The sequence below is a fragment of the Somniosus microcephalus genome, chromosome 11 (genome assembly GCF_052327205.1).
Source record: "Somniosus microcephalus isolate GS21.2 chromosome 11, FLI_Smic_1.0, whole genome shotgun sequence".
Lineage (NCBI taxonomy): Eukaryota > Metazoa > Chordata > Chondrichthyes > Squaliformes > Somniosidae > Somniosus > Somniosus microcephalus.
The window spans coordinates 27,986,177-28,012,829 of record NC_140997.1 but is presented as its reverse complement, the minus strand read 5'-3'; the positions used below and the strand labels follow the sequence as shown (position 1 = coordinate 28,012,829).

Genomic DNA, 26,653 nt, shown 5'->3' with positions numbered 1-26,653 from the left:
GTTCTGCCCACCTGCTGTCCAAGGTGAAATGATCTTGCTTTGGCAGATGTAATACTGGTGAAGGCTCTTGCTCCCAAAGATGCTGCTGCATCCCTCCAATAGCATCATTAAGATATGTGAATGCTGGACTAACCATGTTGGATGCTTTCTCACTGCAACAGTAACAGCAGGTCATGTTTTCATTGGCACTGCATGAAAGCAGGCATGCCAGAATGACCGACAGCTGGCATTGTTTGAGTGGCCATACCCAAGATGCCACCAACTTCTGCATATTGGTAATGGCCACAGCAAACGGTCTTCTCAGAATCCCATTCAGCAGGAAGGCAGATGCAGCGTGTATCATCTGCTGCAAGGGCACCTGCAATGACCATGCAGCATAAGATTGGTGATGCAGAAGTAGCAATAGTCAGTTGTGGCCTGAAACTTGGCTGCACCTACTTTCAGGCGAGCTGTTAAGTTGACCTATAGAGGTGGTACCGTCGAATGGGAGCGCGCAACCTTTCTCCCAAGCACCTCATGCAGCACACTCTCAATTGCAGCAGCCCAACAGCAAATCAGGTGTTTGGTTGCTCAATCACTTGTCTGAAGACTCATCGCAGCACTTGAGGTTTCCTTTCCCTTTACTTTTGCCTGCCGTCGTCCTGAGCTTCAGTATCAGTAAAGGCTGCTAGTGGCTCTGATGCCGTCTTAAATTTTATCGTCCTATTGTGACACCACTTTGGGGTGTCCGGAGGTCCTGAAAGGCGCTTTATAAGTGCAAGTTCTTTTTTTTTTAAATTTCTTTAGAGGAAAACTGAAGACAAAAGGCCCACTTCCATTTCAGTCTGCCTAAAACCTCTAACAGCCATTCAGGCAGGAATTGTGTCAAGAGAAAAATCTAGCCTCCAGTCTGCAACTTGTCTTGTGCACATCCCCCACTTCAATGATGGATACAATGCGCTGGGGCCAGAAAAAAATGACAGAAGTACAGTTGGGCAAGTCCAACAAACTTTATTAGTTTCATTTTGAAAACACTGAGTTCAAGCTCATGAAAACCACAGGTTTGACATTTACAACATTTTACTCATTGGAAAAGAAGATTTTGTTTTGAAATGTTATAAATCTATTAAGAGCTACAGCAATTTTAGCAAAAATAATAAAAGGAGCAATAGTACACGGGATCATTCTTCATTTCTTTTAATCAAAAAAAATAAAAATTGCTGTTTTAAAAACAGGCTTCACAAAACTACACTACTACTATATGCTACAATTACCAGTTTTAAGTTACATATTATGTAAGTAAAAATTGAAGCAGTTATGTTACACAACAAATTGTTTGAAATGGTTAAAAAAAAGTGCATTAAGAGGCAAATTACATTTCACCAATCAATGCCTATTGTTCGTGCAAGAGATATTCATTTGTGGATATAGCTTTCTACAAATGATAACATTTCTATTAAAACACTTGAGGATTGTCTCACGAACACAACAGAATAACTCTGGTTCACAATGTAACTAAATAGATTATACAGGACTCAATTTTTACATTTTAAAATTTTCACCTGCCAGCATTTTCCAATAATTTCAGATGTACTTCAGTAATATTTAAAAACTAGGTTCCAGATCAATTTTGTTAAAACTGCAATCATTTAACCTGGTGAATAAAACTAAACATTTTAATTTTAAAAATCACTTTTTTTTAAAAAAAGGGGGTTTAATGCAAGCAAAAATGAGTTTTGCTGCTTAGAGGAAAGGCAAGGGTCAGAACAGGGTCAGTGTGAAACGTGGCTGCATTTGGGACAAAGCTTTTGGGATTAAGCTTAATAATCAATACTATGTAAATAGGCTGTGTAATAATCACTTTGTACTAAATGGTTTAATTCCATCCATCTGCTGTAATGCCAGGTATCACATTCAATGTGGCTACTGACCAAAATGTCACCCAATAAAAGCCGATCACATCATTGTGCAACCTCATAAAATCAAAGAGCACAACTACCAGCAAACCTGAACCTTCTTTTGCTACACCAATTCCAATCTTCGATCAGCAGTTAAACTTGAGGCCTTCTGAAAATAGGTATGTTTAATAAAAGTATCTATTATTTTACTCTCGCCTTCTGAACAAGTTAGTTGATGAGAAAATACAGCTAAACGTAGGGCAAACAGCTACAGATTTTATGAACTTTTGTCTTTGCAAATTTCCACTGACCCTGGTCATAAAGTAACACGTGTTCATTTGAAATGGATTTTTGGCAAAAATGCTGGTTGGAAATTCAAACATCAGCACTCGAGTCCTCATGCTAGCAAGAGAATACATTAAGTACTACATAAAGAGTATGGCACTACAAGGTTAAACCTGCAATGCTTAGGAAATTCACAGCAAATATCTTACAATCACCACAAGGTCCAGGTCGATGGTCAATTATACACCCAAGTGTCTCCAGTATTCACATTTTCAAGGTTGCATGGTTGATGTGTGCTTTCCAAGGTGTAAAAAGATAAACTGTGGAAACGCACAGGTTGCAGAATTAAAACTAGATTGTGCTTCTGAAAACGATCAAGAGTAAGTGCATACTTGCAGCCGAACATACCACAGTCTTCTTTTGATTATCCTGCAGAGAACAAGTCAGGCTCAGCGACACCTGAATGAAATGGAGAACAGGTCCTGTTTGTTGCTAGATGGACAGAACTTCCAAAAATCTAACACTTTATAAAGCACATCAGCAACACACTTGGTGCACACTGAATTCAAGTCCAACCACCATAATTCCCCTCCCCAACTTCCAAGTAATGTCGAACTAATACATTTCATGGGGTGAATCGTAAAACAGATGTTTTTTTTATTTTGCCGTATAGTAAATTTAGATGTCTGTTTTTGTGGTGAAGAACCGGTGTCTGGCTGCTGCAGGATGTGGCTGTTTTTTTTTGAAGCACAATTTGAGTGTATGTCACTGTGCTTGAGGACAAGGATCAGTGTTTTAGGGAATATATGTACGTAACCATTCAGCAACTACTACAATGTGGATACCTATTTAGAACTACGTTGGTTAGTGGTATGTTGGGTAAAGCCATTTGGAGTTGATTGGAGTGAAATGTGCCTAAACTGAAGAAAGATTATGTCAACATGAAAATGTAGAACATGGGGTTGTGGATCAGTGAAAACTAGTTTCCACAAATTTCTATACTTCAATAAGCTGGATAATGTATGCTGTTTGTTTTGGGAGTTTCAATTCCAGATTTCACTTTGGTGTGTAATGGTTTTATTCATCAAATAAAATACTCCAACTATCATAGAAATATTCCACTGTGCTCAGCAGTAGACTGCAAAACATAACCGTTATAGACCTAGGCATGAAGTGGTTAACAATGGTTTAATTTACCGTCAGTTATTGGAACAATTCTTCCTAAGTAAATTCTAGAAATTTCAGTATTTATTTTATTCTTGCCAGCATATGGAACAACCATTCCCAATTTGATATAAATCAGAGCTCAATCCACAAGACTGTTGGGAAAGTATCAACAGCACGATGGTTTCCAAGTATAGAGATTGTTATTGAGAGGCATTAAGATGTTAGGAGTAAAAAGCTAAATTTTCTTGCATTTATGGCGGAGTAGCATTAGAATTAATTCACATTTTGAATATTTTTCACAAGAACATATTAAACATTGACTTGGAATGTTTCATTCAGGTTTAAATAGAATCTGTGGCAGGTTATTGCTCAGCTGTCAAATACAGTAAAGTAGAAAGTCAACAGATTAAAAGTTTTATTAAGAATCTTCCAGAGATTAGAGCACTAAAATTTGAGCACTTTAATTCCAAACTTCCTTTTGACACTAAACAAAATCCCTCAAACTTGAACAAAGCTGGAATGTTTCTTTCTGAATCTGAACGACAAAACTGCCATAATGTGTTTTATAAGCAGCGGATTAGATTGTTAAACAGCACCATCGTTAAACATCAGCGCACACAATGAACGGTGGATTGTCACGATTCAGGCTTGAGGTTACATTTTTTTCAAGACTGCAATAATTAATGGGGAAGAAAAGTTCTGAAGCTTTTAATTTATCCAACTAATACAATAAGTAAATGATTCCATTCTTAACATCATACTACTTAAGCCTTGTAATATTCCACAAAACGGAGTCTTACAGGAAAATGCAGCTATTCTATAATCTGCAAGGATGCTTTATCCTCAAGTGGTTAGATGCATTGATAGGTTTCCAGTAATGTACAACTTTGAGCCAATTAAACTTGCTAAAATCAGATAAACTGATGTATAAAAATGCCTGTGCAGGTCAAACACAAGAAAAGCCACTGTATCCTAATTTCAGGACAAGAAATTGCACCTTAAATAAAATTAAAACAAAACTGTAGCAAAACCACAGGAACTGTGTCATACTGCAATACATATCTTTTTTAAAAAAATACAAAAAGAGGACTGAAAGGTTCTTATGTGCAACACATTAAAACGTTTGCCAAGCAATACTGAAAACATGCACCGGTCAGGACTGGACATTTTCAGAAACGATTTTTTTTTTTAAGCTTTAGAGCAGTTTCTAATCCAGAAGTTAAGACACAAGTATTTCCAGTGATAACTAGAATCGTATTAACCATGTTGGTTATTGGTTTGCTACCTAAGTTGGCTGGCTTTCAGAGCTGATTTAGTGCACTTTCCCAATATTTACACAAAATTTCTGTGGCAATATATACCCTTATCACAGATAAAACACCTCCTTTATATTCAATTAAGTGGTTAAAAGTGATATTACAACCATAGCAAACTTACAAAGATCACAGGCTTCACTATGAACTCAGTAATACCCTAAAATGTCTCTCCACATTTCTAACTCAAGTCTTAGGGATGCCACGATACTTCTTTTGGATCTTGTGACAATCAACAATTAACAGTATCACTGCACTCTAATATTTTGGCATCCCATCTTTGTGAACTTATCCAGATAAATATAAACTTTGTTTTGATCTGAACTATTGTTTATTGATCTACAATGATTGGTGCACTTTACAATTATTACAGCATGTGAAAACCAGCTGATACAATTATCGTGGTTCTGTTCATATGGTGATAGACTGGCGCACTGGTTCTGTTCATATGGTGATAGACTGGCGCACCGGTTCTGTTCATATGGTGATAGACTGGCGCACCGGTTCTGTTCATATGGCGATAGACTGGCGCACCGGTTCTGTTCATATGGCGATAGACTGGCGCACCGGTTCTGTTCATATGGTGATAGACTGGCGCACCGGTTCTGTTCATATGGCGATAGACTGGCGCACCGGTTCTGTTCATATGGTGATAGACTGGCGCACCGGTTCTGTTCATATGGTGATAGACTGGCGCACCTATATATCCTGACATCCCTGTTGCAATCGAGAAATGAGAGAACCTTAAATTGAAGCAAACTGGAATGATGTAAAATGTGATATCGGTACAGATAAGGTTGTGCAGGGTCTACAGATTTGACGATACACATCCCCCAAGCATTTATACCACAATTTACTTTGGCAGAATTTGTTCATTCCTAGTGATCACTAATCTACCTATTACTGTACAGCTGTACAACTGATAGAATAGTGCTGCTCTCATTAAGTTAGTAAAACTGTATTAGTGACATTGGACATGCAGAAGTTCCAGTTTTTTTTCCTCTCCTCCTGTAGTCTTAGTGGACGCTGTTGGTTTCAGGCCTGTTTGTGGCGAGGTATTTGGCTCTCATGCTGTTCGAGTACTGTGGGAAAATAGGCGAGATCAGGTTAGCAAAATATATTAAATTTGCACACCAATATTGAATAAGCTACACCATCTTTACTAAAAGACAATTTCCCCAATTCTGCATTTCACACTTGTGCAAATGGTGTGATTCAAAGAAATAATTACCCAGCTTCAGCAAAGCATTCTTCCTTGAACCCCCCTCGACCCCAACAGTGATGTGGTGGCCATAATATCCAAGTTCAACTCATTACACTTGCCAGGAATAACCTTACTGAGGCTTTTTAACCTTTGCAAATGTTGGAAGCGATTAATTTATACAACCAGGAGATTTTCATATAAAAACAAGTTAAAAGGTTTGTGAAACAAAAGCCTTCAGCAACGTGAAATTGTACTTATTATAAAAACCCCCCTGCAAAAATGTCACCGTGCTTATTAAAATGGGGGAGAACATTACATCTGAAATGCAGTAATGGTGGGGAGGGGGGGTATTAAACGTCTGCTTTGGAGAGGAGGTAGAACAAGTTTGTGATCAATTTCCCCCACAGAAGCACTAGAATGAGCGCAGATTACCTTGGTGGGTTGCTTGCACTGACAGCCTGCCTCAACTTGGTGTTAAGCCTTCAAATACCAATGCTATAGAGGGGTAGGGGTACCTTGGTAGCACAATTAGTGCATGCATGGGGAAGCTGCATGGATGTATGTTCAAACCAAAATTGGTTTGAAATCAACAATCTTTTACGTCTTTAAACATTTTCCCTTATTTGGATCACCTGGTTTTGGAAGGGACGAATTGAAAAGAGCCAACATGGAATGCTGTACAATACAAAAACATGTACAAGCGAGATCCTAATTGAAAAATCTGTTGCTCCATTAAATTTACATAAACATTGACAATGACTGGAAGTAAAGAACTTGGCACAGAAACTGTAGTTAGGGGAAAATGCTTCAAACTATAGAAATCAGTTTATTCCTGATAATTCAATGCACAAAAACACAATTAAACATTTGAATAAAACAATTGGAATGAAACAGAACTGGAGGTTTTTTCAGTGTAATTCATCAAGAGTAGACTGTACAAGTAAAACTAGCCAATAAATACCAGCAAGATCCCTGGAAATGGCACCAATTATGGTACCTGCCCCCCAAAATACTGACAAAAATCCCAGAAACACATGTAGTACAAATGAACTTTGACTTATTCAGTCATCATAAATCAATGACCCTGCCAACAAACAGTGGCTTATGAAAAGGCTTGAGTGTAACACTAATGTAGTGGGTCACGTCTGTTGAATTCAATGTATCACATGGGTTATCTGTTTTCAGACCAGCATCTACTGATTGGTGTTCCATTATTACTGAACCTTCAATTGTGTTACAATTGGCGATGGGAGAACCATTTAGCGCAGTCCAGCAAATTCTACAGCCCCAAATCAAATCACTTGCAACATCATACATTCTTGTATTAAGAAAACAAAACACTTAATTATCTTGAAGAAGCTTAAAATGTGACAGCGTGATGAACAGGGGACAAGATGCTCGCTTTTAAAATTTTCTTTGGCAGTGCCCACCCCCGTACTTCCCATTGGACCAGCTGGAGCGTCATTACAATGATGGCCTGCATTTTGTCATCCAATGAGCAAGCGATACTAAATCAGTCTTGGTTTTCAGAGAAGGTGGGGGGGGGGGGGGGGGGGGGGGGAAGGTCAGAAGGCGAAGGGGGGGAAAGGAGAGAAGGCGAAGGGGGGGAAAGGAGAGAAGGCGAAGGGGGGGAAAGGAGAGAAGGCGAAGGGGGGGAAAGGAGAGAAGGCGAAGGGGGGGAAAGGAGAGAAGGCGAAGGGGGGGAAAGGAGAGAAGGCGAAGGGGGGGAAAGGAGAGAAGGCGAAGGGGGGGAAAGGAGAGAAGGCGAAGGGGGGGAAAGGAGAGAAGGCGAAGGGGGGGAAAGGAGAGAAGGCGAAGGGGGGGAAAGGAGAGAAGGCGAAGGGGGGGAAAGGAGAGAAGGCGAAGGGGGGGAAAGGAGAGAAGGCGAAGGGGGGGAAAGGAGAGAAGGCGAAGGGGGGGAAAGGAGAGAAGGCGAAGGGGGGGAAAGGAGAGAAGGCGAAGGGGGGGAAAGGAGAGAAGGCGAAGGGGGGGAAAGGAGAGAAGGCGAAGGGGGGGGAAAAGGAGAGAAGGCGAAGGGGGGGAAAGGAGAGAAGGCGAAGGGGGGGAAAGGAGAGAAGGCGAAGGGGGGGAAAGGAGAGAAGGCGAAGGGGGGGAAAGGAGAGAAGGCGAAGGGGGGGAAAGGAGAGAAGGCGAAGGGGGGGAAAGGAGAGAAGGCGAAGGGGGGGAAAGGAGAGAAGGCGAAGGGGGGGAAAGGAGAGAAGGCGAAGGGGGGGAAAGGAGAGAAGGCGAAGGGGGGGAAAGGAGAGAAGGCGAAGGGGGGGAAAGGAGAGAAGGCGAAGGGGGGGAAAGGAGAGAAGGCGAAGGGGGGGAAAGGAGAGAAGGCGAAGGGGGGGGGAAAAGGAGAGAAGGCGAAGGGGGGAAAAGGAAATTACAAGTGGATTAGTGATACCAATTGGTTAGGAACTGGTATGTACGTAAATGGTAACGCCACAAATGATCATAATAGGTTTGAATCAGTGAGTGATCCCTGCCAACTTTAGAAAAAAAACATACAGCTTGAACTTACAATACTTACTAAAACAGTACAATAAGATTTGTAAGAAGCAGAGAACAAAACTAAAGATTATTCTAGCCTTCATGGAGATGTGAGAGTAAATACAAGATAATGGCATCCTGAAGATTTAATAGATGAATCAGTGGCTGGTTGTGGTTTGTACTTTGCAATAGTGGACACAAACATCGGATGTATTCAATTAAGTATTTAGAGCTGACAATTTCAGTAGGTCATGAAGATGAAAGAATTTACTTCGGTTCCATTTTCCAGTTTTACATTTACTTGGAGTGCAATGATTCACTGGTTAATCAACACATAGTGCTCAAAAAGCTGCAAGGTATTCAATGCAAGACTCATTTGCTCAGCTGTGTCCCCCCATAAACTTGCACTTCGACACAGCAGTCTACAATAATGGCCCAGGTTTGGCTGAACGATGCCGCCGTTATTAATGCGCAAATCAGCCAACAAGGAAGAGATGCCCCGTGAATTGCGAATCACAAGTTGCCTGCCAATTTGCGCCGCTCCGCTGTTAGCTTCATGAAAACAGCATCTTGCTCTTAACCGGCCCGTGATTTTCATGGAGTTCTGCATTTTCACATTAACTGCCCATTAAACACGCCACAGAAAGTTAAGTCTAGTAAGTAACAGCACAAGTACCCTTTTAAAGCCATAATTGTTAATGACTGCCAATCAACCTCTCTTGCCCAGAAAGTGAAAATTAAAAAAACTGTGGAGTCTCATTCCTTCAGGCTGTGAATTGTTGAGATTTAAAAAAAAGTCAAATTTAAAAAAATAAATCTTACTTTTCCTGTCTCTTAATCCAATCTTTCTTTTCCTCTCTTTGTTGTTCTTTCTGTACCTGATCGGACTTTGAATTCACTCACTCTAATTCACCCTCCTGCTCAGGCCCTTCTCTGTTTATTGCTCAATCTTGAATCTGATTGCTTAAAAAGATACACTGTTTGTCCCGTTGTTCACTCAGGTCCCTGTTGCCTTCGCTGCGCCGTTATCAGCTCACACCTCTAGCAACTTTGTGGGCAAAAAATGTGAAAACCTAAACGTGCACCGACTAGTCTAACCAACAGGGCACGCCACGAGATGCCCCGCTCAATCTGGGCCAATTAAACATTACAGAGAGTTTACAGCACAGAAACAGGCCATTCGGCCCAACTGGTCTCTGCTGGTGTTTATCCACCACACAAGCCCCCACCCTACTTCATCTAACTTAATCTGCATATCCTCCTTTTCCAGTCTCCTACATGTGCTTATCTTGTAAAAGGCTATTCGCTTCAACTACTCCCGGTGGTAGCAAGTTCCACATTCTAACCACGCTCTGGGTAAAGAAGTTTCTCCTGAATTCTTTACTGGATTTATTAGTGACTATCTTATATTTATGGCCCCAAGCTTTGGATTCCCCCGCAGGTGGAAACAACATCTCTACGGCTACCCTATAAAACTCCTTTATAATCTTAAAGACATCTATTAATTCACGGCTTAACCTTCTCAAGTCAACAAAAAAGGTCTCAACCTGCTATATGATAGTAAAATGGCTCTATGTAAATTATTTGGACATCTTACCATCCGCCATATCAATATAAAGCTGCTGGACTAAGTCCCCTATACTCATGTACTGAAAATCCTGCTACGTATAACTGACTTTGCAACATGAACAGCTTTTTTTTTTTAATGGAAATATTTTAAATATTTTTCCTGACATAAATAAAAGACCAAAGTCAATAAGCTGCAGATGCCGGAAAAGAAATACGGAAAATGCTGTAAACACTCAACAGGACAGGCAGCAACTGTGGAGAGAATAGGTGTGCCAACGTTTCAAGTGTACCCTCTGGTTTTACTGGCCTGAAGTAGCATTCAGTCTAGACCTCAAGCTTTAGAATGCCCTCCCTAAACCTGTTCGGCTCTCCACCTCCCTCTCCTTTACATAGAAACGTAGAAGATAGGAGTAGGAGTAGGCCATTCGGCCCCTCAAGCCTATTGCGCCATTTAATGAGATCATGGCTGATCATCCAAATTCAGTACCCTGTCCCTGCTTTATCCCCATATCACTTGATCCCTTTAGCCTTAAGAAATATATCTAACTCCTTCTTGAATATATTTAATGAATTGGCCTCAACTGCCTTGTGTGGTAGAGAATTCCACAGGTTCACCACTCTCTGGGTGAAGAAATTCCTCCTCATCTCTGTCCTAAATGGCTTACCCCTTATCCTTAGACTGTGACCCCTGGTTCTGGACCCCCCCGCCATCGGGAACATCCTTCCTGCATCTAGTTTGTCTAGTCCTGTTAGAATTTTATAAGTTTCAATGAGATCCCCTCTCATTCTTCTAAACTCTAGCGAATATAAGCCTAATAGACCCAATCTCTCCTCATATGTCATTCCTGCCATCCCAGGTATCAGTCTGGAGAATCTTCACTGCACTCCCTCCATGGCAAGAACATCATTCCTCAGATAAGGTGACCAAAACTGTACACAATATGCGAAGTGTGGTCTCACCAAGGCACTGCACAACTGCAGCAAGACATCCTTGCTCCTGTACTTGAATCCTCTAGCTATGAAGGCCAACATACCATTTGCCTTCTTAACCGCCTGCTGCACCTGCATGCTTACCTTCAGCGACTGGTGCCCAAGGACATCCAGGCCTCGTTGCACGTCCCCTTTTCCCAATCTATTGCCGTTCAGATAATAATCTGTCTTCCTGTTTTTGCCACCGAAGTGGATAACCTCGCATTTATCCACATTATACTGCATTTGCCATGCATCTGCCCAATCACCCAACCTGTCCAAATCATACTAGAGTTTCTCTGCATCCTCCTCACAGCACACACGCCCACCCAGCTTTGTGTCGTCTGCAAACTTGGAGATATTACATCTAGTTCCCTCATCTAGATCATTTATATATATTGTGAATAGCTGGGGTCCTAGCACTGATCCCTGCGGTACCCCACTAGTCACTGCCTGCCACTCTGAAAAAGACCCGTTTATTCCAACTCTTTGCTTCCCGTCTGCCAACCAGTTCCTCTATCCAAGACAGTACCTTACCCCCATACCCGTGTGCTTTAACTTTGCACGCTAATCTCTTATGCGGGACCTTATCGAAAGCCTTCTGAAAGTCCAAATACACCACATCCACTGGTTCTCCCTTATCTATTCTACCAGTTACATCCTCAAAAAATTCCAGTAGATTAGTCAAGCATGATTTACCTTTTGTATATCCATGTTGACTTTGTCCAATCCTGTCACTGTTTTCCAAGTGCTCTGCTATTACATCTTTTATAATGGACTCTAGCATTTTCCCCACTACCGATGTCAGGCTTACCGGTCTATAATTCCCCGCTTTCTCTCTACCACCTTTTTTTAAATAGTGGGGTTACATTAGCTATCCTCCAATCCATGGGAACTGTTCCAGAGTCTATAGAATTTTGGAAGATGACCAGCAATGCATCTACTATTTCTAGGGCCACTTCCTTAAGTACCCTAGGATGTAGATTATCAGGCCCTGGGGATTTATATCGGCCTCCAATCCCGTCAATTTCCCGAACACCATTTCCCTACAAATACTGATTTCATACAATTCCTCCCTCTCATTAGACCCTATGTTCCCCGACATCTCTGGGAGGTTATTTGTGTCCTCCTTTGTGAAGACAGAACCAAAGTATGTATCGAATTGGTCTGCCATTTCTTTGTTCCCTATTATAAATTCCCCTGATTGTGACAGCAAGGGACCTACGCTTGACTTCACCAATCTTTTTCTCTTCACGTATCTATAGAAGCTTTTATAGTCAGTTTTTATGTTCCCTGCAAGCTTACTCTCATACTCTATTTTCCCCCTCTTAATTAATCTCTTTGTCCTCCTTTGTTGAATCCTAAACTGCTCCCAATCCTCAGGTTTGCTGCTTTTTCTGGCCAAATTATATGTCCTCTCCTTGGATCTTATGCTATCCCTAATTTCCCTCGTTAGCCACGGTTGAGTCACCTTTTTTGTTTTATTTTTATGCCAAACAGGGATAAACAAATTCTGTAGTTCATCCATGTGATCTTTAAATGTTTGCCATTGCCTATCCACCGTCAACCCTTTAAGTAACGTTCCCCAATCCATCCTTGCCAACTCATGCCTCATACCATCGTAGTTTCCTTTAATTAAATTTAGGACCCGAGTCTGAGTCAACTACTTCACTCTCCATTTTAATGAAGAATTCTATCATATTATGATCGCTCCTCCCCAAGGGGCCTCGCACAAACTTTACAAACCTTCTTAAAACCCACCTCTTCAACCAAGATTTTAGTTACCCCTTGTAATAACGCCTCCTTTAACTCTCAATTTTTGTCTGATTACACTCCTCTGAAGCGTCTCGAGACTTTTTCTACGTTAAAGGCTCTGTATAAATGCAAACTGATGTTACTAGGTTCAACTTGTCTGTTATTCAATATACCTCAATGAGCGCTCGCTTAATTGTTTTTTCTCTCTGGATTGTATGGCTTACGCCGCTCAACTTTCCCTGCAACTTATCCCAGTTTTTACTGGAGACGATTCTTGTTGCTCTTTTCTTTAGCCTCTTCATCTTCAATGCATGCGTGGTAACCAAAACTGTACAGTACTTCCAAGTGTGGTCTGACCAGTGCCTCAGCACAACCTCGCGAGACTTGTACCCAACAATTCTGTCTGTGAACCACATTATATTTGCTTTACTTAAAATTGCTTTTCCATGCTTTCTTGATATTCAATAGAATGAATCAATTTTAAATCCTTTTCAAGTCCCCCCCCACCCCCCCATGTTAATTCTAGGAAAAGGAAGAAAAATCAGCAATGAAAAAAATCCTTCCCTTCAATGATTTACTAATACTTTCTCAAACATTCTATATCCCTTTGACTTTTTAGGTTGAATAAGCAACTAGGCATTGTAAAGAAAGTACAATGGAAGTAGTAATGTTTATTAATTGTCTAATTTCATAAACCTTTTCCTCGGACATGCTAATCAGAAGACAGCAGCAATGTATCCCAGCGAGCACTATGATCGAGTTGATGTATAAATCATGTCTACTTTATCACCAATTCTTTTCTCATTGAAATACGAAGATATTGCACCAATGCAATATCAATTATATAAAGGTGTACATTTTAGTATTAGGAAAGAAGGCAACCGGTGACTATAAGCGTGTTTCAGTTTCCATTTGGAATACTACCATATGCAGCACAGCATTTATTTTAGGAAATCAGAATCACTGCTAACGGAAAATGAACCCTCAAGAGGGTCAGACTTTATAAGTGTAACTTTGAAATAACAGCAACAAAAATTATGTTTCTGCAAGTGTAAATACTGCATTTCCACAAATCACAATTAGAAAAACATGGAAATAACATTTTATAGCATTCTCTGAGCAAGCTAATAAAAATTATAAAATTAAAATAATTTTGGTGCAAAAAGGCTATTACAGTGCTCAAAGTGTTATGCTTCAGTGGCCACCTAAATTCTGTGTATTCAAGTGAGTGCATACAAGCATAACAGGGATGTCACATGATTAGCATCACAAATTAATGATTTTTAAAAAATTAGAACTTGCATGAATAGTGACCTCATATCATCATCTTACCTTTACTGAAAATCCAGCTTTCTCAAGCTATAGAAGGTTATTTTAACATTTTTGGGTTATTTGGAAGACAAATGTTGTTCAGAGATTTAAAATATTTCTGAAGAACTACTGGCACAACTGGACTGTTGAAACACTGGATATCCTGAAACAAACTGCACAAAGACAGTACTTGCACTAGTCCAAGTGGTCTGGGTGAAAAAATAATAAGTCTTAATAAAATGTTATAGCCCCGTTAAGGATGTTAACCATGATTTTTGGAAAGGGCAAAGATATGATGCATTGATAGGTTTTGTATATCAATGTGATGTTGTGACATCCCTACTAGTGAGTGAGATCTAGAGCCATGCTCCAATGCTTATCCATGCTATTCAGCAAGGTGTAATTTTTTAAAGAGAGCTAAAAGCAACAGGGAACTAGGATAAAAGCTGTATTATAACATTTATTCTTCGGTGCTATTTAGCGGAATGTATATCTTAAAGAAAATCAGAAGCAGCATGGAATGGAGCAACAAAGCAATGTTCCAGTGTCCATTCAAAATGCTGTGCTGTCTAAAGGGTGCTATTTTAGGGAATCAGACAGTGGGGAAAGGGTTGCCCATTCAAAATAATGTTATTTAGCAAGGGTGAATACTTAAGGAACTGAAAGCAATAGGGGATGGGATATAAAGCCATATTTCAGTACCTGTTCTGGTTTGCTGCCTTCTTTACCAGTAAGAGTTCGTTCTCGCACTGTCGCAGTTCTTTGGCTGCCAGCTCAGATGGCTGCCACTGTCCAGAGCAGCCAAATACAGCTGTGGCATTGCAAGAGAGAGAAATAGAGTGCAGCCTCAAAAGAGAAATCCAGTGCAAGCAAGTGTAAAGGGGAGAACAAACCCACAAAACACCCAGGAACATTCCCAGGACATGGGGAGGGAACACAGGAACAATTGGGAGCAACACAACTTATAAAAACCTTTTTATATATGAACACGTGTCAACTTAACAGCATGAAAAACCCATTAAACTAAACCCACTCCTATATATGACTATATTTTCTCTTAACTCAAGGTAATATTCCATGTTAATTTTGAACCAAGCACATTTTAACCCTTTGAGGACTGTAGAATTATGCACCAGCGCCAAAAACAGTTCACAACTGGAATATTCAGTTTGATATAACTCCAAAATCTTGACTGTGTCTCTACTTTGTTTTATCTTCATTCAACTTTGTTTTTCAAGAATGTGACTTTTGAAAAATGGCAGAAAACAGGTTTTGCTTCTCAAAGTAGTCACTTAGTCCACAAAGACAGTATTGGTACTAAAAAGGAAATCCTCAGTAAAACACTTAATAGTTTTTGTGATAATTTTGAAAGCATCGCAATGTCTTGCATTACCGTACCATTAAAAAAGACTGCTAGAACAATGAAACCGCAATCTTTAGAAAGCAAGGAGACGCAATGTTCAATTTGGCCCAGGTATGGGTGCTTACTGGAGACAGACATTGGTTTTCTTTTCTAGAGAACCTCTAATTCCACCAGAGAGTAAATTTATATTCCTACTGGGATCCATATGCCTATGCAAGGCCTTGGTAGGTTCATGATTCACACACACAGGAGCAGGAGTGGCCATTCAGCCCCTTGAGCTTGTTCTACCATTCAATAAGATCATGGCTGGCCTGTACCTCAATTACATTTACCTACCTTTTCTCCATATGGCTTGAAACCCATACCCAATAAAAATCTATCAATCTCAGTCTTGAAAATTTCAATTGATCCAGCATCCACAGCCTTTTGGGGGGGGGGGGGGGGGGGGGGGAGGAGAGGGGTGGTGGGTGGGGGAAAGGAGGTAAAAACCTCTTCCAGATTTTCACTCCCCTTTATGTGGAAAAAGTGCTTCCAGATTTCATTCCTAAATGGCCCAGCTCTAATATTAAGATAATAATGCTCCCATGTTCTAGATTCCCCCAGCGCAGAAATTGTTTCTCTGTATCCACCTTATTGAAACCTTTATTATTAAATCATCCCTCAACCTTCTAAACTCAAGGGAATACAAGCCAAGTTTATGTAACCGGTCCTCATAATTTAACCCTTTAACACACAGTATAATTCTGGTGACGATGTGTTGTACCCCCTCTCCAAGATATATCTTCTGAGATGTTGTGCCTAAACCTAAACATATTACAGGAAACTTTCGTTTAACCGGAGGTTAAATGTCCGGAAAGCTCTATCCACCGGCAAAATTCAGGAGTCGGTTCAGATAAGTTTTTCTTTTTACTTCTCGTTGCTTTTTTTCCTCCAGTCGTGGCTCTGCAAGGTCTAGCTGAAGCTGTTGCTTAGCTACAGAGACGCTTGCAAGCTACGCCGACTGTTTTGAAGCTGTTGCTAAGCAACAGGGTTTGTTGCTTCACACGGAGCTCAGAAGCTCCGAATGTTTTAACATTAGCGCTGGTTTCTCCGGCAGTTTTGATGGAACGGCAACAGCTCGGTCCCGTCAGTGCCGGATACCAGAAAGTTTCCTGTACTTCAGTTGGGGTCTGACCAAGGCTCTGCAGAACTGATGCATCACTTCCTCACTTTTGTATTCCAACCCCCTTGAGATAAAGGCCAACATTCCATTCGCCTTTTTAATCATTTTTGTACCTGTGCACTAGCTTTTAGTGATGTGTGCAGACACCTAAATCCCTTTGCTCCTCCACAGCTCCGAGTCTCCCACTCGAAAGAAAATATTCAGATTTTTCTTTCTCAAATCCGAAGTGGATGATCTCACAATGAATGCCATCTGCCACAGTTCTGCCCACTCAATTAGTCTATCAATATCTCTTTTTAACTTCCTGCTCCCATCTAGACAATTTACTGTGCCTTCTAACTTAGCATCATCTGCAAACTTGGATATACAACTCTATTCCTTCATCAAAGCCATTTATATATGGTGAAAAGCTGAGACCCCAGTACAGAGCTCTGGGGATCATCACTTGTCACATCCCACCAATCAGAGAACGTTCCCTTTCTGCCTACTCTATCTCATACTTCCCCAGCAATTACCAACCAATGTCACAAGATTACCTCCAATTCCATGAGCTTTTATTTATGCTAATAAACTCTTGTGCGGAATCAAACGCTTTCTGGAAATCCATATGGACAACATTCATAGACATGCCTCTATCCACCATGCTAGTGATGACCTCCTCAAAAAATTCAACTAGATTAATCAGACATTACCTACCCTTCAGAGATCTATGCTGACTCTCTTTGGTCAGTTCATACTTGTCCAAGTGCTCAGTCACTTTGTCCCCGATGACAAATTCCAGTAACTTCCCCACAACTGATGTTAAATGGACAGGTCTGTAGTTACATGGTTCCTCCCTCTCTCCCATCTCAAATAATGAAGTGGTGTTTGCAATTTCCCAATCCAAAAGGTACAATTCCCAAATCTAGAGAACGCTGGATAATTGTAACGCATCTGCAATTTCCTCACCTATTTCTTTTAATACCCCGGGGTTGAAAACTAGCTCCTGGAGTTTTGTCTATCTTAAGTCCCATTATTTTCTCTATTACCATTTTTTACTTTATGCTAAATCCTCTAAGTTCCTCCTTATGACTTCTTTTTAGGTTCCTTTGTACCAATGGTATTTTGTCCTCTTCTTCCACTGTGAAAATGGATACAAAGTACTCATTTAACAAGTCTGCCATTTCCTTATTGTCCATTATAGTCTCACCTGCATCTGTCTTTAATGGGTCCACATTCCTCCATTACCACTCTCTTTCTCTTAATATATTTATATTTAGAAAAAAATTGCTGTTAGCTTTGATATATTCTCTTTTTGCGCTTTATTACTTTATTACTTTATTTGTATCCCTTTGTTGATTTTTATAGCTCTCCCAGTCTGCTGGTTTTCAACCTTTTCTTGTATTTGTGTAAACCTTTTCTTTTAACTTGATACAGTCTCTTATCTCATTTGTTGACCATTGTTTTTTTTATTTATTTTGCTTCACTACACAAGTAGAGATTTTGCCTTTTAGGGGTATGTACTAGTTTTCTATCGTACCAAATACTTTTTTTTGAATACTTCCTACTGTTTGTCTATAGGTTTGCCCATTAACAGTTCAAGCCCAGGTCATTTCTCATCCCTTCCAAGTCTGCCTTACTTATATTTAAAACCCTGGTTTAGGACTCTCCCTTCTGCCTCTCAAACCTAATACCAAATTAAATCATACAGTATTATGATCACGATTGGCAATATTTACCTTTACCATCATATCAGTAACCAGTTCTGGTCACACACTTTTAGCTTTATAATAGGGCAACTTCACAGTGTGGGAAGCAAACTCCAGTTATTTGATTTGATAAATACCAAATCAGTGTTCAATTTTAGCAAATGCCAAAAAAGTGATTCTAAAAATGGCCTTGAACCCGTGCATACACTAAATAAGCTGCTGAACCAGATTGCCTGCTGTTCCCAAATCAATTATGATCAATATAGAAAAAGCTCTAAAGCCACCTTGAGAAGCCTGGGTAGTCTTTAGTTACCAGATGCTACCCAAGACTCTTAAGAGATCAAGTATAATATGAATGGAGGCCATAAAGCTATGTAAAATGAAAGTAGAGAAATTGTAGAGAGATGGTAAAAGCAACAGAGACAAAAGTCAGAACAAAGACTGAAACAGAAATAAATAAAGTTAAATAGGAAAACTTGTTAAAATATATTTTAAATTAGCAAAGTATTCCAATACTGCATCAATGCAAACTGAAAATATTTCTTATTTCTAAAGATGTCACCACCATATCATTTTAAAGTGTGTAAAACAGAATTAGATAAATGTTGATTCCCACATTGTCAGGCTGGCCTGTTATAAAATACAACTCAACCTTTATACAGCAGTTTGTTGATGAATACAAAGAAATTAGTTTAACAGTTCACTTTCTTACAACAAAAGTACATTTTTATAAAAGGAAAGTGGACTGTTGATGAGGTGTTAAGGTTTGATTCTCATCATCTGGGCATTATGTCTCATACTAATTATTACTTTAGACATTTCAATCCTTTAAGACCTTTATCTATTCTGCACCTTTAATATATCCCGGACAATAATCTTCCAATACTACATGCTACAATTGGGCCAATAGTTAAGATCCTATCAAACGTGATCCAAAAAATGCAAATTGGTTTGAATATGGACATTTAGATTGAATTTTAAACACTTGAATGGTGCAAAATACTACAATGTACTCAAAGGATTAAATTTAAGCTATATGCATACCATTAATATACAACAAACTTAAAGTAGAAAACAATCTGAATTAAACTGGGCGAGATAAAACACCACTTACCAGTACACACTAGACCCTCTCTATAAAGCTGTCTTTTGCAGTCACACAAAAAGCTCGCTATACTGACGAGTGTGTTGTAGACAGTCTTTTATATGGTTCCCCTATAGAAAGGGAGCCATAAGGAATATGTGTTATGAGAAGTTGTGGCATACTAGCCAATGTTATAGCAAGGGGCTAGTGTAGTTACTTTTTTGTTTTATCCTACCATGTCTAAAAACTGTGGGACAAATTTTTGACGAATGGTGCCTCATTTTTGTTCCTGTTCTAATATAGGAAATTTATGCAACACGAAAATCCTTCATCAGAAGATACCACCAATTCTATTGCACCATACTCTTCAAAAATCTGTGTGGTATGCATTCATTTCCCAGCACCAGCATACTACACAAACACAAATTGATTGCATTAGCTTTATTTTAAAATTCTAGTTGACCAACATTCCCTTTCAAAAATATGTAATTTTTTCTTTGATCAAGCCCATTGGCATAGCAAATTGTAGTTTTTTTTTAAAGCTTTGGACTAGTTTTACATTGTGAAAACAAAGAAAAACCCTAAACTAAATAAATCTTATCAACTTACAGAAGGAGGAGGAGACTCTCTGCCAATCAGAGGTGTGTTCTCACAGCGGGGATTCTGATAGGTTGTGTTCTGGCTCCTGTTTAATTACAGAGAAAAAAAGGATCAGTTACATTCTGGTTTGTTAACTAAACAGGTACTGCACCGGACATAAGAAAATTGATCTTAATGGGAAATGTGGGTTAATAAGATGCCTACACCGCAATTTATTTGCATTTTTTATGGGATACATAAAGGGAAGCGAGGTTTAGGAGCAGTCATTTTATGCATAGCACTCTCCCACTTTATACAATAATAATAAACTCGCCTAAAATTTGACCTTTTTTGGAAAACATCTACTTCTGCTGCTGGCTTGGAAGCCTTTGAGAATGGTCTCCCTCCCTTCTTAGCCACTCCAATCACATCAATTACAGAGCGAATCTGAATTGTAACCAGCAGGGGGTGCAACTTCAAACCAGCCTGGGGACACTCTGAAGCTACACATTCAAAAAAAGTACTCCGCCTCGACATCCCCCACCCTTTAAATAAGACATTTTACATCAGAACATCTGCGTTAAAACAGAGACACAATGAAGTGAGTATTTTTAGGTTTGAATTCTCAAGGCCAATGATTTTTTTTTATTTTTTTTTTAGTAACAATTGCTATCAAAAGAGGCCCTGGTACTGAGAAAACTTTAAAATGGCTACAGGAAAAAACATTTTTTTTTAGTTTTGAACCCAAGCAGACCCGAGGCGGCCCCATGACAACCAAAATTTACATTCCATAAATATCAAGAAAAAATGCCGTGGATTTTTCTGCTTTTACAAATACCTTTTCAAAAATGGATCAGTGTGTTTCATACTGGGGGAAAAAAAGAATTAGGGTGGGAACGACTGGGATTCCAACCTGCTTTGGAAGTCACCTGGTAAAGTGATCACTTCCTTTGATAAACTGGCAGATCAGTAACAGTAAATAAAAATGCTGCTCAGATGACTAAATTGGGTTCCCACCTCTGTTGCCCCTAGGTCGCGCACTGATCACGAGATCCCGCTCAGGCCGCTCACCAGCCCTGCCACTGGAAGAGATACGGCACAGCAAATTTAAAGGGCCCACGCAGGGGAACAAAAATTAGAGGGAACATCAGTTCCCACCTCCCCTCAGCTACAACGATTATAATTTAGCGTTTATTGCTGTATGAACCTGGTATAACTCGATAATAAAATAAATATGTAATTTAACATTTCTCACAAGGTTTTAAAACCCTTCTGGACTTCAGTTTTCAAATATTCATTTAATTTTAAGCAGATGGAAAAAAAGAAGCAAACTGGACAGCAGGAACTAAAAGAACAGAAGATGATTCTGTCGCTTACATGTATTCCGTGACAGGGGCATTGCTGACAGTATGTGCTGCGGCAGGAATACTGGTCTCACTGCCAAAACTGCTCCCACAGCTGTACAGACTGGGCATATGAACTCTGTACAGATTGTCGTGCTGTTGGCGGTTCCCTTGCGGGTTCACAATATCCTCATCTCCATCCTCATCAACATGACTCCTTCAGGAATGGGAAAAACAAACAATATCAGGATCAAGCATGGAACTCTTTTAAACTAATACATGATTCTTCCTTACGCATTTCGTGGATTTAGCATATTAATTTTGGACTAAACTTTGCACCATAACATGTTGCAGTTATAAAAGAATGTAATTTTTTTTATTGTTTGCATTTTAGTAGCTTTTTTAACCCACCGTTTTTGGTGTAAATGCTGAATTTTTGGTGAAACACCATTAGTATCACAACAGAATTTATGCTTTTAAAAAAAATAGCTCAGTGCAGACTTGATGCTATGATGTATGTTACGTGTTTATGCTAGATATTCTCCCTGGGTTTAGCATCACCAGCCACTTCCATAAGTTGGCTTCACATCCCCTGTGAACCAGAGTGTGCCCTTAACTGCCCAATATCTAGATAAACATAGCAAGATCCAGGGATCAAACAGAGAACCTTTGTCACGGTGCTCCAGGTTATTGGAATACATCCCATGCGGTGAAATTATTTAACATTAAATGAACAGTAAGTTTACAAACTTTACCAAAATGTCACTACACATGCCTATCCTGTGCCAAGTCTCACCATAAAATTGATCCTTAAAACATGGCTGCTCACTTCTTAAGCGGCAGAACACAATTACCAGCGTCAGATTTAGCCCAGTCACTCGTTAGCTTCAAAATGACTGCTCACTGTGATAAAGGCAGCCATATTACTCAAAATCTTAAGATATACTGAAATAACAGACTTTTAAAAAATCTGCATCTCTCAATTACATTAGACATTCAGTGATTCACAAGGCTCACAGTCAATCCTTGTGAACCAGACCCAGACCTTCTGTTGATCAGTAGATTCAAGCTGAACTGAACTCCTTGACCAATCACTATATTGTGGCGTACCGATCACAGAAAGGACACAATCCGCTTTCCGGTCCGTAGACTATAAATCGGGCGTCGTGCCGTTAAGAAGGATCACACCTTTAAGAAACTCGATCTGCAACATAGTTAAGCCCAGAGCGGGGGAGGAGCAGTCGAAGCCGTGCACTGATGAAAGGCAGTCGTACTTTGTGTAGTCTCTGACTCCATTTTGTGTTCAGCATGCAGCCTCAACAATTAAACCTTTTCTGTTGAACCTCTCCGAGTTCAGTATTTTTTGGTAGGAGTACGTAAACTCCTACATTGGTGACCCCGACGCTCAGGACGACTCCTAAGCGTAACCATGGCTGACACAAACACAGTTTCTGTGAAGCTGCCGGAGTTCTGGGAGAACCTGGCCACCACCTGGTTCCTTCAAGCCGAATCGCAATTCCGACTCCGCGGCATCACCGCCGATGCAACGATGTACGACTACCTCCTCGCCTCCCTGGGCAGCTCCACAATCACGAAAGTCTGGACAACACTACAAAACCCTCCGGAGGAAGGCAAGTACGCACATCTCGAGGCCGCGCTCATTAAAAAATTCACACCCTCCCAATTCTTGCGCAACTGCCACCTCCTCGACCTCCCGGGCCTCGGTGACTCCACGCCGTCAGACTTGCTCTCACACATGCTTGCTCTGACCGACGAGAAACCGCCCGGCTCCCTCTTCCACACGCTCTTTATCCGCCAACTACCTCCCAGCATCCGCCCGGCGATCGTGGCGTCCAGCCTCACGGACCTCGAGGCCCTGGCTGACGAAGCCGATAAGCTCCTGTCCGCCAGCTCCAACCACGCCGTCACCCCCGACCTGGCCTCCGCAGCGTCGGCGCGCGCTCCACCCTCTATCACTCGGCCACGAGGCCCCCACGTCCCCCAAGCCCTCCGACCCAGGGCTATTGCTACTTCCATACCCGGTTCGGCGCACGGGCACGCCGCTGCAGCCATCCCTGCACGTTTCCAACCGCCCCACACCGGCCTACACGATGGCCGTGGGGCAAGCAGGCACGCTGCTGTACGTTACGGACAGCACCTCCGGACGCCGTTTCCTATGCGACACGGGCGCGCAGCGCAGCATCATCCCCGCGTCCGCCCTCGAGATCCAGCGAGGTGGCCGTGGCCCTGCGCTGGCTGCCGCCAACGGCACCGACATCCGGACGTACGGCACCCGCACCGTCACCATCGACCTCGCAGGCTGCCGCTACCACTGGGAGTTTATCACCGCCAAGGTGCTCTCCCCGCTCCTCGGTACGGATTTCCTGTGCGCCCATGGCCTGTTGGTTGACATGCCTCGGCGCCGCCTCGTGGACATGAACACCATGTCACCTATCCCGGGCGCCATGGCCCCCCCCCAACCCGCTGAAATGGCATGGCAGTGCCGCTCCCGCTCAACGGACGACTACTCAGCACTCCTGGCTGAGTTCCCAGCCCTCACCAACCCGACCTTCTCCGCGAAGGTTGCTAAGCACGGGGTAGAACACTTCATTCCCACCACAGGCCCACCGGTGTATGCCCACGCCCGCAGGCTGGACCCGGCCAAGCTGGAGATCGCGCGGGCCGAGTTCGCCACAATGGAACAGCTCGGCATCATCCGCCGCTCCAACAGCCCCTGGGCCTCCCCACTCCACATCGTCACCAAACCCGACGGGGGATGGCACCCCTGCGCGGACAACCGGCGCCTAAACGACGCCACCACGCCGGATCGGTACCCCATACCGCACATTCAAGACTTCTCGGCTAGACTGGCCGGCCGCTCAGTCTTCTCCAAAGTCGACCTGGTGCGCGGTTACCATCAGGTGCCAGTCCACCCCACGGACGTTCCAGACGGCCATAATCACCCCTTTTGGGCTATTCGAGTTCCTCCGAATGCCCTTCGGCCTCAAAAACGCGTCCCAGGCCTTCCAGCGGCTCATGGACTCGGTCCTCCGGGACCTGAAGTTCCTCTTTGTCTACCTGGATGACATCCTGGTAGCTAGTTCCTCCAAGCAGGAACACATCGAGCACCTCCGCACCCTGTTCCAGCGACTCAGTGAGCACGGGCTCATCATCAGCCCAGCCAAGTGCCAATTCGGCCTCAGCAGGATCGAATTCCTTGGCCACCACATCACGCAGGACGGAGCCATTCCCCTGCCCGCCAAGGTGCAAGCCGGCCAGCAGTTCCCCCGGCCTACCACCATCAAAGGCCTCCAGGAGTTCTTGGGGATGATCAACTTTTACAACCGCTTCATTCCCGGAGCGGCCTCCTTCATGCGGCCCCTATACGAAGCCCTCCGGGGTAAGAAAGACAGAATGGCGATCGAGTGGTCAGCGGACATGTTGACCGCTTTCGACTCGACCAAAAAGGCGCTCGCCGACGCCACCATGCTTGCTCACCCACAGCCCAACGCCAGGGTGGCCTTCACCACGGACGCCTCTGACCACGCGGTCAGCGCCGTGTACGAACAGTGGGTCGACGGGGCCTGGCAACCGCTGGCCTTTTTCAGCCGCCAACTGCGCCCCCCGGAGGCCAAATACAGCGCCTTTGACCGCGAGCTCCTCGCACTGTACCTGGCAGTCCGCCATTTTAGATTTCTTCTGGAGGGCCGCCCCTTCACCGCGTTTGTCAACCACAAACCCGACATTCGCGATGGCGAAATCTGCGGACCCGTGGTCAGCCAGGCAACAACGCCAGCTCACCGCGGTGTCCGAATTCACCACGGACATCCGGCACGTCTCCGGTCGAGACAACGTGGTGGCCGACTGCCTATCCCGCCCCGCCGTCCACCTGGCAGTGGACTATGCTCAACTGGCAGCGGAGCAACGCACCGACCCCGATCTGCTCTCCGCGCCCACAACCCTCCCAGGGCTGCGACTGACCGACGTCGCCTGCGGCCCGTCCGCAATCAAATGCGACACCTCCTTGGCGCAACCCCGCCCCGTAGTCCCGGCGAAAATGGGTGTTCGACATCGTCCACGGCCTCTCACACCCCGGCACCTGCACGTCCATTGGACTGGTGGCCAACCGATTTGTCTGGCGCGGCCTGCGCAAAGATGTGCGCGTCTGGTCCAGATCCTGCATAGCTTGCCAGCGTGCCAAAATCCACCAGCACGTCAAAGCCCCACTCGAGGAGTTCACCGTGCCAGAAAGAAGGTTCGACCACATCCACATCGACCTCGTCGGCCCCCTGCCACCATCACAAGGTCACACGCACCTGCTGACAATCGTGGACCGTACCACCCGCTGGCCCGAGGTCATTCCACTGACGTCCACCACCACCGCGAGGGCGTTCATCGGTACCTGGGTCGCTCTGTTTGGCGTCCCCTCCGACATGACGTCGGATAGAGGCCCACAGTTCACCTCTGATCTGTGGGCCGCCATCGCTCGAAACCTCGGGGTGGCCGTTCACCGCACCACGACTTACCACCCCCAAGCCAACGGACTGTGCGAGCGATTCCACAGGTCCATGAAGGCGTCCCTCCGCGCCAGCCTCGAGGACGAGGCTTGGATCGACCGCCTCCCGTAGGTGCTACTCGGCCTACGCTCCGTGGACAAGGAAGACCTGCAAGCCTCGGCGGCGGAACTCTTGTACGGCCAGCCACTGCGCGTACCCGGAGAGTTCCTGCCCACCGCCACGACCCCCTGGTCGGCTGACCAGCAATCCCGCGCTTTCGCCAACCGAGCACAACAGTTTGCTCCGGTACCCACCGGCCGACACGGCGAACCAGCAACCCGCGTACCACCTAGCCTGCACATGGCCAAATTTGTTTTCGTGCGCCGTGACGCCCACCGAGGACCTCTACGGCCCCCATACGACGGACCCTACAAGGTACTCCAGACGGGGAACAAGTTCTTCCTCCTCGAAGTGGGCGGCAGAACTGACAAGGTGTCGGTCGACCGGCTCAAGCTGGCGCACCTAGTGCCCGACGAACCCGTTCAAGTGGGCCAACCCCCACCGCGGGGCAGACCGCCTAAGAGCCCAACGCGTCCGACCGCCCCACTCCCGACACCAACCGCCAAGAGCCGTTCCGGCCGTGCCATCAAGCCGCCACGCCGATTCATACACTCCCTACTAGCGGATTCTGGGGGGAGCTGTGTGGCGTACCGATCACAGAAAGGACACAATCCGCTTTCCGGTCCGTAGACTATAAATCAGGCGTCATGCCTTTAAGAAGGATCACGCCTTTAAGAAACTCGATCTGCAACATAGTTAAGCCCAGAGCGGGGGAGGAGCAGTCGAAGCTGTATGTAGTCTCTGACTCCATTTTGTGTTCAGCATGCAGCCTCAACAATTAAACCTTTTCTGTTGAACCTCTCCGAGTTCAGTATTTTTTGCTAGGAGTACGTAGACTCCTACAATATAAATCAAGCCACCTAGCAGCAACT

At 43.3% G+C, this 26,653-nt stretch overlaps 1 protein-coding gene across 4 annotated transcripts in view; it reads right to left on the bottom strand.

The window, feature by feature from the left end:
* Positions 1 to 974: 974 nt before the first annotated feature.
* Positions 975 to 26,653, bottom strand: part of ttyh3a (tweety family member 3a) — a 217,371-nt gene continuing 191,692 nt past the window's right edge. The window contains exons 12-15 of one of the 4 annotated variants that reach the window (XM_086000409.1): positions 21,200 to 21,382; positions 19,853 to 19,928; positions 14,649 to 14,757; positions 975 to 5,724 (exon numbers count right to left, since the gene is read on the bottom strand). In XM_086000409.1, the coding sequence (XP_085856535.1) occupies positions 14,671 to 14,757; positions 19,853 to 19,928; positions 21,200 to 21,382 (346 nt within the window). In that variant the 3' untranslated portion in view covers positions 975 to 5,724; positions 14,649 to 14,670. Of the gene's footprint in view, positions 5,725 to 14,648; positions 14,758 to 19,273; positions 19,375 to 19,852; positions 19,929 to 21,199; positions 21,383 to 26,653 lie in introns of those variants that run through there. The other 3 variants (XM_086000411.1, XM_086000412.1, XM_086000410.1) reach the window with 3 other exon arrangements.